This window comes from Abramis brama (genome assembly GCF_963993115.1).
Source record: "Abramis brama genome assembly, chromosome: 13".
NCBI classification, from domain to species: Eukaryota; Metazoa; Chordata; class Actinopteri; order Cypriniformes; family Leuciscidae; genus Abramis; species Abramis brama.
In genome coordinates this window covers 17913144-17927167 of record NC_139975.1, presented here as the reverse complement: position 1 = coordinate 17927167, position 14024 = coordinate 17913144, and the positions used below count along the sequence as shown (strand labels likewise).

The following is a 14024-nucleotide window of genomic DNA, read 5'->3' as shown; positions in this document are numbered from 1 at the left end:
CCCATGTGGAGGAAATGTTTATCTAGTGTTAAGTGTCTCCTGCATTAGATGAAATGTGCTTAAAAACAAGGCAATTAATTACATCCTATTCAGACCTACCCAAGGCGTGAGAAATCACAGGAACTTACTGATTAAATCACCAATTGGGCATTAACACGGTAATATATGAAGACTCTTTCTTAAATGAGTAAAGCTTTCTAAACTTTCTTAAAGTTTAAGGCTAAGCATTTCACTGTTCTCTACAGGTTGGTGCTAGAAATATCAAAGGGTTGTGATTCCACCTCAGAAAACATCTAAATAAATATTTTATAATTGAACTTTTTATAATGAAACTGGAAAATGTTTGATTGTGCCTAAATTAAACACTGCTGCAATTCAATAATTGACACTAAATGCTAATTAACTGAAGCTTAATGCAAATAATAATAAAATAATTCAAATAAATCAGCATTTTTCAGTTAGATCTTTTTTTATTTCATGGAAATACAACATTATTATATTTCCTGTTCAGAACCATTTGTTGTACATTGTATTATTTTCACCTTTTTTTTGTATTTCAAAACATGATCACTTGTACAACAATATGAACAAAAATCTCATGTCACAAATAGATCCATGATGACAATAAATTACACCCGTCATGCTTTGAGATTTTTAAAACAGCACTCCCTTAAATGCCAAAATGTTTATCCATCATCATCATCATCCATCATCATCATCATCATCATCCACATATAACCCTTCCAAGAGCAAGAAAAATCAACTTTTATGCATAAATAGATTACTGGAAAATACCCATGTAATTCAACAGTTATTTAAAAACAGATTTAAATCAATCTGAAAACTCCTGAAAAAAAGCGAATAACAGAATATGATGAGCATTCATGAGGTTACATTTACAATAGCCACATAAATTACAAAATTGAACAGAACGCTTGCCAACACTGCAGAAGCAAAGGGCCCGTGAAGGTTAATACTGAAATATTTCTGGAAGTTTTAGTAACCGTATTGAAACAATGGATGTCCAAACATTTTCCCTTTTTGTCCGTTATTGGTCAAGGTAATGCGGTAAGACTACCGCAGTCCATAACAGCTGAGAGGTGATTAAACAGATGTCATCACAGCACAAATCCAGTTATTAGTACTTTAGAACGGTGAACTGCTTCACTAGTTTACACATGGTTATTGTGTATAAAATAGCCCAAATGAACAGTCCGTAGACTGACAGAAAAGATAAGTGAGGTTACTTTTCAATAGTTGAGGCAAATACTGATACCAGTGAAGTACCAATAAAATCAGAACAAGTACTACAAGCAAATCTCGACAGCATTTACAATGATGGATGTTACAAATGCAAAGATCTGTAAACCAGTGCTGTAATACGATAAAGAGGACAGAATTCTGTAAACAATTCTGGGCATAAAAAATATTTGAAGGGGGAGAAATTATTGGACATTTGTGTCCATAGATTTCAAAGTACTCTTGCTTTTTGGTCTATATATTACAGTATGTGGGATTTGTGAGGTACATGCAAATACTATTATAAATGAAATCATATCTGTATGGGTATGAATTAAAAAGAAATGTTTTCTCTTAATAGTTATTTATAATCAAAAGTAATTTAGATTTACTTTCTTTTTTTTTTCTTCTTTTTTTTTTTTTTTACTAGAACTTAACATTTGTTAAAACTTCCTCTGGTGACCTGGAAATATTTTCTCCAGTCCTAAATCTCTCGAACCGGTTTACTTCAAATCTCCTTCAAATGTAAAACGGATGCAGAGCGTTGATATCTATACGGGTTAGTTAACATCCGGCACAGACTGAGAAATCTACTGTGTTTAACCATGTGGCGAGACTGGAGGTTTGTTTCTAATTTAAATAAAACTGAGGCGATCTTTGAAAGCTCAAAGGCCCTGTACACTACGTTTGAGAGCAATGTCACACCAGAGGAAGAATAGGACAGCTGGAAGTCAAAGTTTGTTTAACATGTGGTGGCCAGAGACTGATGTATAGGAGGCTGGAAACAGCGAACATGCTCCACAGTAGAACTGTCTGTCTCCACAGCCTTCATGTACTTGTTGAGGATGGCAAAGATCTCGTTGTTGAGAATCTGATACTTTCTGATGCGGTCTGCCATCTTCTTCAGTGGCTGAAAGTTACACGACAAATAACATTAAATAGAGACATTTACACTACCATTCAAAAGTTTGGGGTCTGTATGATTTTTTGAAAGAAGTCTCTTATGATCACTAAGGCTGCATTTATTTGATCAAAAACACAGTAAAAACAGTGATATTGTGTAATAATATTACAATTAAACCCTCTGGTGCTCTTTGAATTTGTGCTTTTTTTTTTTTTTTACTTCATCCGAATGGTACGAAACTTGGACATGATTCGAAAAGGTTAAATGGTCCTGAAAAAAAAGAGTCACACTTGTGCTCCTCGTGGTCAAAAATGGCCGCATTAGAAATGAATGGGAGACAAATTTCATCTAGTGAAAACTTTTGGTACTGCGGCCAAACAAAATCTTACTGAATGCTCTTTTTTTTTTGGAACACAACTTGTTTAGATTTATGGCTTTGATTTTCTTGCAGTTTTAGAGCAAAACATGGTTTTGAAAATATATATTTCATATAATAGTATATTTGTGAATTTTTCACAACAATAAACGTAAAATTCTGTAACTTTAAGTTCACCTTTTTAAACTTTTTTTCACTTCCGCAAAACTCTGCCAAGTGTCTGTGCTCTAAAGCACTCAAGATTTACGACAGTATAAGTGGGAAATTACATTGCTCAAAAAGTGAATAAATGGATTATAAATACACCGTAAATATTATTTAGCACCATAAAATCCCCTAAAAATTAAAAATATTAAATAAAAAACATCATCGAACTAAAATATAGTACATTCATTTCATAAAAAAACACTCAAGAGCACCAGAGCTCTTGTTAAAACAATTGTTTTCTATTTAAATCTATTTTAATATGTAATTTATTCCTGTGATGGCAAGGCTGAATTTTCAGGTTCCTTAAAATGTTTACAAATACATAAAGCCTATCTCTAAAACAAATCATAACCACTTCAAAAAATAATGCTGCCAATATGAAAAACATACAAATACTCATTAGGTCACTTAGATAAAATACATCAGTTAGGATCAGGGGACAGAAAATACAGTTTATAAACTATTAATTAACAATAAACTAATAGCTTGCAAATTATTACTTTGTTAGTATGCAAATGATACTTATTATAAAGCGTTAACAAAATCTTTAGTAACATTATAAATGTCTTTATGGTCAGTTTTGATCAATTTAATGCATCCTTACTGAATAAAAGTATTCTTTTTTTTTATCTTACTGACCCTAAACATTTGAATGTTAGTGTACAGTATATATCATTTTTGGCTGTGTTAAGTTTTCTGAAAGGAGTTATGTCATTTTAACAGTCTACGACATCAGACACCCACCACGTTCTTAATGATCTCGTCTTTGCCGTCCTGCCTCTGGACCTTCAGCAAATGGTAGCAGAAATCGAAGAGGTCAAAGCGACGTTGCTGTCCTAATAGCACAATGATGGCACAGCCAGCCCAGTTCAGACCATCACCGAAACACTGCCTAAAGACAAAAATACCCCAAAAATTTCAGTTTTATGATGTAAACATACATCACAAACTTTTTTTGTGTGTGCTGTTGGCATACTCTGCAGTGAACTCGTGTGTGCCCACAGGGATGCAGTACACAAACTGCATGGCACTCCAGAGTCGGTGGAACTCCATGCACTCGTCCACATGCATGACGCCGTTGGTGGGGGGAGGGCCTCGCCACACACTGTCCTGCAGGAAGCTGCGAATACGCGTCAGGATGACTTCAAACATGGACAGCCCACAGCACAGACGCTCCTTCGTCAGCAGGTCTCCTTCCCGCGCTATTGCAATTTGCTGAAAAAAAGTTATTAAAAACAAAACAAAATGTTTAAATGGAAACCAAATCAACCAATTCACATACTGCACTGAAGCCATAAACAATCTAAAAAACAGATGCACAAACCTACACTAACATTCAAAAGTTTAGGGTCAGTGAGACCCTATTTTTTTAGAATTTATTTTTTGGAAATAAATTAATACTTTTATTCAGTAAAAACACATTAAATAGATCAAAAGTGACAGTAAACACATTTACAATGTTACAAAAGATTTCCATTTAAAAATAAATGCTGTTCTTTTACAGTTCAATTTCCACAAAAATATTAAGACCAGCTGCTTTCAACATTGATAATAGGAAGAAATAATTTTTTAGGAGCAAATCATCATATTAGAATGATTTCTGAAGGATCATGTGACACTGAAGACTGGAGGAATGATGCTGAAAATTCAGCTTTGACATCACAGGAACAAATTACATTTTCAAATATATTAAAACAGTTAATATATTTAAATTGTAATAATATTTCACAATACTACTGTTTTTACTGTATGTATGACCAGCCTTGGTGAGCATAAGGCTTCTTTCAAGAGCATTAATAAAAGTCTAACTGACCCCAAAATGTTGAACAGTCGATTTTTATTATTATAATTTTTTTTTGTATTTTACATTAATGTGGTGTCCCACGTGGAGACACTGAGCTCATCATAATTTGGGAACATCAGGCATAAATCATCAGAATACTAGCGATGAGCATGTTGGCTCTGAACTGAGCGCCTCACCTGTGGGGTCCCAAGTCTCTCAATGAGGGGCACCAGGTGAAGAGGAGCATACTTTGCCTCCAGCCTCTTCATCCTCACTTCCAGTCGCTCTCCCTCTGTAGAATTCAACATAAAAGTAAGATTTCAGGATTTTCAAGATTTTTATATAATATATATATATATATATATATATATATATATCAGACGTCTTAATCAGAAAGCACTGAAGAGGAACGTGATCTTGGAGCCATTGACTATCATTTCTCACCTTTGATGTAGACCCTTGGGAGGATGTTCTGGAACGGTGCAGCATGAAGTAAGTCACAAACTTCTTCCTGTGACTGAATGACAAACAAACAGCACAGAAACATAAGGAACAAATGAGAAATTATTCTGTTAAATGAAATCTGAATCAAGCTTTACATAACACAAACAAAACACACAAATCAGTGTGAAAATGGGTTAGTCATAATATGTATGAAAATGTGAAAATGTAACATTTTGACCCTAAATATGATGCTATTTATGTAGAATTTATACTGAATGATAAGCTCAGTCTGAATGATATGATTATACCAAATACAGTATTGATAAAGGATCCCACCTAAAGGCCCGGGTATACTTCATTTTCCGCGTTCCACTCTGTCTCGCGCACAGTTGTGTCCGCGCAGCTTTCAAAGTATTCTCAACCTCGGATGAACGAGTTCAACATGCACAGTACAATTGATTTTCTAATACTCTACAAGACGTCAGCGGGCAGCAACGAGCTGTCTCATTTACAGGACATTCGCTCTGAAGGATAGAAGAAAAGTAGCGGATCTGCCATTGCATGCAAAGTTTGGAAAAAGAACCAAAACAAAAATAATGAAGAATGATATTCTGCTTTGTTTACTGTTCTTGGAACAGCGTGTTGTTTAGTATCACTCTTTCCCATAGACTGTTAAAAAATATGCTATAACAAATGCTAACCCCTAAACCTAACCTTAACCAGTCAAATTGGCTGCATGGCAGAATTGGTGCTGAAAAGCGTGGTAAAGAAAGTTGGCGTTAATAAGATTATGCGATATGAGATTCCATAACTCCCCAATCGGACCTCAAAGGCCAATGGGACCTTTTTATGTAGTTGCACCCAGCTTCACTACCCCCTCCTACCCTGCCAATCTCAAGCCCCGGGATGCCTGTTGCTTAGAACAAAGTGATAGAGTAAAAACTTTCCCATGTTTCTGGGACGGATCGCGGGAAAGCCTGCGGGGGATTCACACTTATATAACTGAACGGAGGTTTAAACTCCAGTCTGAACGCAACTGGCCATAAGCTCTGTGACAATTGGCTGAAGCCAGAGCCAATGGTGAAAATCTTTGCGTGTGGAAACCCCACCCCATTTTTTGAGGTTCTGCCCACTTTTGGAGTTTACGCCCCATTTTGGAGATCTCTGGTTATACCTACTTGGAGAATAGGGCTCCTGGACCCTCCTGATTAAGAAAAATGACGTCGCGTGGACTGTAGCGGAACGCGGATGGCCGAAGTATACTTTGGGCTTAATCATTTGATTATACTTGAAAGTTGTAAAACGGTCTATAAAAATATATAGGAAAAACAATTACTCATCATATTTTGTCAGGATGGCCTAGTTTATCTATTTTTTAAATACATATTTGTTCAAGATTTAATCATTTTAGCACAGTGCTTTAAAGCGCATGAATTAAGAGACACAACTTCTCAGACAGGATTGCATTTCTAAATTCATCCCCTTCAAAGCATCTCCACTACAGCCAGCACAATACAACTTGTATAATAAATTCACTTTATTTTTAACAATTTCAAAACATTTCCCAGCAGACTTTAAATCACCTGCTGGAGCAGTGTTCCCATTATTATGCATAGTCTATTTTTTTTTTAGAGGACTATGATAGGTCTGTGCACTGGAGGTTGTATATTTGTGGAATATCTGCTGGTTACCCTATTAAAAGGTGGCATGTTCTTGCATTTGACACTATTTTGTCCTTGGTCATTGCAACATGGCTCACTTTTTCCATCAGTATTTTGTGACTTGAGTGACACAATTAAAGGCTAACTTTAACTTAAAAAAAAGAAAAGAAAAAGTGTCTCGAGACTTGTGTGTTCTACATTCCAGTCTATTGTACTCCATTTAGCACATCGTTCGGGAACTTTATAGAACGCGGAGGGATAATCACAGAAGCGCGCACTATGACTATGAGGAATGAATACCTCAAAAGTTTGCAAGTTTGAGGGACTTAAATCAAGTACATACACCTCTTTAGCTGTTGTCACGTGCCATTGATTATCCCTCCGTGTCATGTCATGTGAATGCCCAATCCATTAATTTAGAGATTACAAAACAGTTTTGCACATCCCTAACTATTAATATGTATTGTGAATTCAGTTTCATTATACTTCCAAATCGAAAAGATTGGCAACACTTTACAATAAGGTCTCATTTGTTAACATTAGTTAATGCGTTCACAAACATGAACTAACAATGAGCTGTATATTCTTACAGCATTTATTAAACTTTGTTAATGTTAGTTAACCAAAATGCTCATATTCATATTAGTTCACATGCTTTAATTCATGTTAACAGATACAACATTTTGATAAAAATGTATTACTAAATGTTGAGATTAACATTAGTAAAAATTAAGAAATGCGGTAGAAGTATTGTTTATTGTTATTTCATGTTAACTAATGTAGTTAACTAATGTTAACAAATGAAACCTTATTGTAAAGTGTTATCAAAACATTTATTAAAATAAATAATTGGGCCCAAAATATGGAAGTTTGTTTTTACCACAGAATCATAAATTAAAAACAACTTTTTATCTTACAAGGTTTATATCTCACAATTCGGATTTCATAACTCCCTACTGTGAGTTTAATGTCTTGCAATTCTGAATTGTAAGATATAAACTCACAATCGTGAAATACGAACTTGCAGTTGTGAGAACAATAGTCAGAATTTTTAGATAAAAACTCGTAACAACCTTTTTTTTATTTTTTATTCCATGGTGGAAACAAACTTCCATACCAGAAAGATAAAAAAAATTAGACAAATAAAATATTATTGTGGCAGTTCGTGCGAACCCTAAATTAAATGCAACGTGAAAGTTTAAAGGTCTCATGGCAATGACTTTCAAATCAATGAGGTACATAAATTTGAGCAAAAAATCACTTCATTCACAATAATAAAACAAGCACCTAACAACACCCAAACAAGAAGAGAGAGACGACTAGAAGAGCACCCTGACAGAAACGATGTTAATGAGAGATCAGCGTGCAATGATCATTCGACACATTCACTATGCTTCAGAGAGAGAGACCCAAACAGAAACACAAGAGAAACAGGCATCAGAAGAGTTACAGTCAGAAGAAGTGAAGAGAAGTGTATGGAAGCAGATGTGCACCAGCACGGGACGTCACAGGCAGCCAGAGAGGATTCGTGACTGCCATGAAAGCAAGGAAGACTTCCTTTGGAGGAAATGGTCCTAAAGAAGCCTCTTAATATTAACCCAGTGGGCACGTGTAGAGTCCAAACGTCACAGCAGGGCCAGACGTTCGCAGCTCCGTTTTACATTTCAAGTTTTATTCTCTCGTCTCGGTGACGCTAACATCCTTGAATCCATGGCAGAACACGGCACAAAAGTGACTAAAGAAAAAGTATAGAAACCAGGAAGAGTGTGCGTTCAGTCAGTTTGTGATTCGGTTACATGAATGAGGCCTAATTCCTTACCACCTGTAGTTGTTGCCAGCGTGTAATGAGAAATAAAGTTGCTTTTTAGGGGCAGATGGCAGCAGTGTCATTCACCCACACACTCGTTAACATACACAGTTATTCATTAATATTCACATCCAGAAACGCACACGCATACACATCAACATACAACACACACTTTCTACAAATTCAAATCTGCTTCTTTATGCAGCTGATTAGCAAAGCCAAGCTGAGTCAAGTCAAGGATTGTGCCTTGATAGGACGCTTTCATGATTAACATTATAAAGTATTTCCATAAAGAATAACATGAAAATTCATAAGAAAACAAAGCATTTTATGAAAGACCAGACCTGCCAACCTTGACAAAGTGTTTTGAGTACCACAATAGTGTAATACTTTCCATGCCTTCGCACCACTTTGCTTTGCACAGTCATTTCCCCCTATTTAACAGCATTATTAATCTCCATCATAAATCAGCTATGAAAAACAACAACACAATTGTATATTGTCGAGCCTGGGATGCCCCCTGGGAAGACATTTTTTAAAATATCAGCTCTAAATTGTGGATTTCCAGTCAATTTTAGCATGAGGATATAGGGTCAAACTCACCCTAGACTCTATATAGTTTTTTTTTAATAGAGTAAAAAAACATTATCTACTTTATTTCTCAGCCAACATGTACACTGTTGTTTTTTGGGATCCATTCCATATGACTAAACAATAACAATCTTTATTCAATTCTAAAAATTAAACATTATTACTGTAATAATATTACTTCACTGTAAAAAAATAGAATAATATTTTTACAGAACGACAGTAAAAACACAATACTAACATTTATTTTCTTTTGGTTTTTCGTTAGGCTAGATGCTGTTGCCTCTTGCTGGACTCAAGGACTGAACACAATGTGTCTTCAGCTTTTTGCATAGTTTAGAGTCACAAATCATACTTGGGTACTTCAAGGTCAAAATGCGTACCTGCTATGCAAAATGCATTCAGGTTGGCAGGTCTGAATGGCTAATGCTATAATAGAAATCAGCTTTGAGATGATGAGGTTTTAGATCAATTGATTAGGAGAGTAAGTGATAAAAGATAAACTAAGCAACTAAACTATGTCATGCAAAGAGGAAGAGGAAATCAGAGGGGGTCTCACCAGAGCTTGCTCGATGAGCAGACAGAAAAGGATGGCATTGCCCACCTCCCTCAGACTCTGAAACACATCTGTCTTGAGCTCAGCGTATTCAATGATGTCCTTCAGCTGATGGTGGAAGAACTCCAGGATGCCTGACAAATGTTCCATATTACATAACATCAAAAAAACAATCCAGGCTAGATCCACTGATCTATGTAAATGACCGGACTGCTCATTGCGTTCTAAACTGTCGGCATGCGGTGAAGCCACCGGAAGTGTTCGAGCGGCCATCTTATGATTCCCTACCGACAGAGGGCATCATTGACTTATAGCCAAAACATTGACCTAAAATCACCCAGCGTATCAGTTGCACATTAATAGTTTTTAAGATACATGTATGTATGTACATTAATTGATCATTTGAATGTTATCTGTAATGTTTATGGTCTTTCGGGCAGGATTGGCTTCATCACTCTGTCTCCTCTCCACCAATAAGCTGGTGTATGGTGGGCGTTCTGGCGCAATATGGCTGCCGTCACATCATCCAGGTGGATGCTGCACATTGGTGGTGGTTGAGGAATTTCCTTCCCTTCTATGTAAAGCGCTTTGTGTCGAGAAAAAGCGCTAAATGTAATGAATTATTTTTATTATTATTATTATTATTATAATTATATAGAAATCCTTAAGATGGGTTTTTTCTACTACACACTGCCAACACAGGTAACTGAACTAAAAAACTAGATTTTGCAGGAAATATTAAGCATAAACATTCAGTATATCTGGGATTATTAGCAGAAATTGATTTGAATATACATTAAATATTACAATACATACAATACTAAATTGCACTATATATTAAAAAGGTTAACTTTTTAATAGCATTACAGTTTGCATATGAATTAAGTGTTATTTGTATACTGTATATTGTTAAGCTAATTATTTATTCAACCAACGTTTAGTCAATATATTTACTGCTTTGAAATACATGCTGTTAGAGAAAACAATGTTGAATCATTTACAGTTGTTGTACGAATAAAAATAGTATTATAACAACATAATTACATGACTACACTGAACATGGCAAATTAAGTTGTATGCGCATGCCTTACAAAGCATAAATCTGTATTCAGATTTCAAAAGAAATATTGTGACATTTGTAATATAAATGCTGAGATGTCTCATCTGTCCACTGATCTGATATTCACTTCTGTAATGAAGATGAACATACCTTTTAATAAGCAGGGGGAAATTCCCAACTTTAAACAAATAACCATTTAAATGTTTAGGATGTTTGCATTGTAAGAATGTACAGGAAGACTTCTGATAAAAAAAACGCAGACTCATTAGGTAATGTTTCCTCAATAAAATCAGATGATTACTATTAATTCAATAGAATGTGAGGGAATACCAATCTGGCAGAACGATGGCTTCACTTTTTATGAATGAATGAATTTAATGTAATGTGCTATAATGTAATAATCAGACTGATTACACTGTCAGATTGACTAAGAAAGCGTAACTGGAGTGTTACTAGTCATACCATACTGGTCTCACCTGGCGAGCCGTACTCATGACGAGGTAGACGGCAGATCTTGGGCATCACCTCTATCAGGGTCTTCACATACTGCAGGACGGTGCCTTGCAACTGGAAAAGACAGATGGATAGGACTAGTGAAAAAATAAATTATGTTCTCTTAATTGTGGCAAATATTTAGCCCAAAAAATAAATAAATCTGATTTTATGGGAGTGCAGTGGCTAAGAGAAAGAGAAAATACACTAAGCAGAGTGACAAAATACCAAGCTCTTGACTATTTTGAGCAGCTCCTCCATCACCACAGCGATGCCCTGGTAACCAAGAAGACGGCAGATTGTTTTGAAGTGTGGAGGACCCACAAAGTTCCTGTAGGAACTGTAGATGTGGGAGTAAGCAATGTTCAGAGGCTGAAAAACAGAGCGAGATGTTTATAAATAGACATCAGTGTTCTCTATTACACCGTATGTAACAGATTCAAGTCTTTGGTTTTGTATCACATGAACTAATCTTGCTGCTTACAGACCTTGGAGCCATACAAGTAGTAAGGCTGGACATTGGCAGGCTTGTCCCTCTGAGGCTCCTGGGTGAAGGGAATGGCTGTCCGCACAAACCTGTTCCATGAGATTCAAACACATTTTTCAACACTGTCATCTATAATGAACCGCATCAGTAGGGATATGCATCTACACCTTCTTGTTCACTGACCTGTTGGTGGAGCCATTGTAACAGTAGTTTGGTAAGAAGTCAAAGTTGAGTTCCCAGAAGACGTGCAGCGTGATGCGCCCGTATGGAGCAGACACGTTGTGGTTGGCCTCACGGAACATGGCGTCAAAACTGTCCAGGGTCATGTGCTTAGAGAGCAGACGATGAGTCAACCGGTTGATTTCCATCAGCCATTCAAGCTCCTGAAACACACATGACCAAAACATAATTTCACAAGTCCTTAGAGTTTGGAGTCTTTACATTTCTAAATCGTAACACTTTTGTCCTTCTATTAACCCTATAAAGCCTACTGTCTCATATTTGATACGCACATTTCATTTCTAAGGACTCTAAATTGTCAACATGATCAAAACTTTGCCTTGTTTTGTCTGACTGATTTTTTAAGTAAAAGACCTTTAAGTTTAATTCTAAAAACATCCATATTCAGGTTGTGGTTCCCATCTTTTTGCTGTGAAATCTTTAATGTTTTTATAAAGTAAATGTAAGAATAGCTTTTAATATTGTATATATGGTAATATTGTTAGTATGGTAATAAAGCATTTTTTTTTTTAGAAATATCATGTTAAAATGTGAATATCAAACATGATACATCAGGCTTTTGAGATCAAGGATGTTTATTTGTATATCTCTCAAACACTGTTACATTGATCTATATATGTTTTGCCCCCCAAAATAAAAACTAGAGCTTTGGTCATGAACCTAAGCCTTTAAATATACTCTTACTAAAACATTATTGGGAAATATAGAAAGACAACTGATATTTATATGCAACGAAGAAAGATACAATATGAATTGGAACAACTTGACGATGTCCAAATGGGTAAGAAAATCGCCTGCAAGTTTGTCACTGAATAAACAGAGATTATGATTATAAACACCAAAAACTGAGAGCATCAGTTTCTCACCACTATGGAGGTGAGGTCCTCGCTCTCAAAGCGGCTGATTGCCTGATCCAGAGATTTGTACATGGCTGCTGAGATCCTCTGGGTTATCAACCTGTTCAGGTCAATGGAACGACCCAGCAGCTATAAAACACAAAGACAAATATGCTATGTAAATGAACCTTTCCAAAGGATCCAGAGTGAAAGTAAATTTGTTATTCATTAAAAACTGCAACATACATACTGTACTTGAATATCATAACAACAGAGATGGAAATGCATTTAGAATTCACTAAATAGAAAAACAATTTTGAGTTGCCCATTCAAATGGTAGAATTGTGTGACACCTGCACATGTCTCTGTTTGAGCAGTGTCTCGTAGCGGTTTGAGGGCGGGTATGGAATGATCACACCATAGTTCTTACACTCCGCACGGAAGCGTTTGTCTAGGAGGACACTGTGAGGAAGAAAAAGAACCATGAAATCCATTCAAAGATTGAAAAACCCATCTAGCAGACTAATGTCCTCACTTTGACCTTAACTAGCATGAAAAACATCATTAACATTTAAAATAAGAAAGATTACCTTCCAGCCATTGCTTTGTAGTAGGCAAATATCTGGTCAGCTAACTTGTATACAAACTGATCAAAACACAGGTTGACCTAAAAAGAAAAAGAGTTGCTTTAGTTTTTACTTAAGAGATATTTTTGAATGGAAGACATATTAATAAAAGGGTAGATAAATCTGTGACACTCTACCTCGGCCTCTATCTCATCATAGAGGAACTGCTTCTTGAATTTAGTGAGGGCATAATAACCACTGTCATTATAAAGGTCCAACGGATACAACACGTATCTGAGAGGGAAAACAAACAGATTTCTGTCAAAAATGATATATTCAAACCGACACAATTGGTCAATGTTCATATACACTACTGTTCAAAAGTTTCTTATGCAGTAATATTGTAAAATTTTATGTAAAGGATAATAATGTACATCCAGCAGTTGTGCAAAATAAACTCCAACAGGGTCATTGTGCAGCACTGCTATTGACGACAGCCATTATCTGGAAATAAATTACCTGGAATGTTGCACTGACCAATCAGAATCAAGCATTTCAGAGAGCGCATAATAATAATAATACAAAAAATAAATAAAAATAAGAACAATTTTCTATTTTCATATATTTTAAAATGCAATTAATTCCTGTGACAGTATTACTCCAGTCTTCGGTGTCACATGATCCTTCAGAAATCATTCTAATATGCTGATTTGTTGCTCAAAAAACATTTCTTATTATTATCAATGTTGAAAAGAGTTGTGCTACTTAATATATTTGT

At 35.7% G+C, this 14024-nt stretch overlaps 1 protein-coding gene across 2 annotated transcripts in view; it reads right to left on the bottom strand.

Moving 5' to 3' along the window:
- Nucleotides 1–450: 450 nt before the first annotated feature.
- cyfip2 (cytoplasmic FMR1 interacting protein 2) overlaps nt 451–14024 on the bottom strand; it is a 33072-nt gene continuing 19498 nt past the window's right edge. For both annotated transcript variants that reach the window (XM_084132884.1, XM_084132885.1), the window contains exons 16-29: nt 13444–13540; nt 13271–13347; nt 13034–13142; nt 12711–12830; nt 11788–11987; nt 11606–11693; nt 11346–11489; nt 11102–11192; nt 9569–9699; nt 4954–5026; nt 4707–4801; nt 3703–3941; nt 3471–3618; nt 451–2149 (exon numbers count right to left, since the gene is read on the bottom strand). In XM_084132884.1, the coding sequence (XP_083989010.1) occupies nt 1982–2149; nt 3471–3618; nt 3703–3941; nt 4707–4801; nt 4954–5026; nt 9569–9699; nt 11102–11192; nt 11346–11489; nt 11606–11693; nt 11788–11987; nt 12711–12830; nt 13034–13142; nt 13271–13347; nt 13444–13540 (1780 nt within the window). In that variant the 3' untranslated portion in view covers nt 451–1981. The remainder of the gene's footprint in view (nt 2150–3470; nt 3619–3702; nt 3942–4706; nt 4802–4953; nt 5027–9568; nt 9700–11101; nt 11193–11345; nt 11490–11605; nt 11694–11787; nt 11988–12710; nt 12831–13033; nt 13143–13270; nt 13348–13443; nt 13541–14024) is intronic.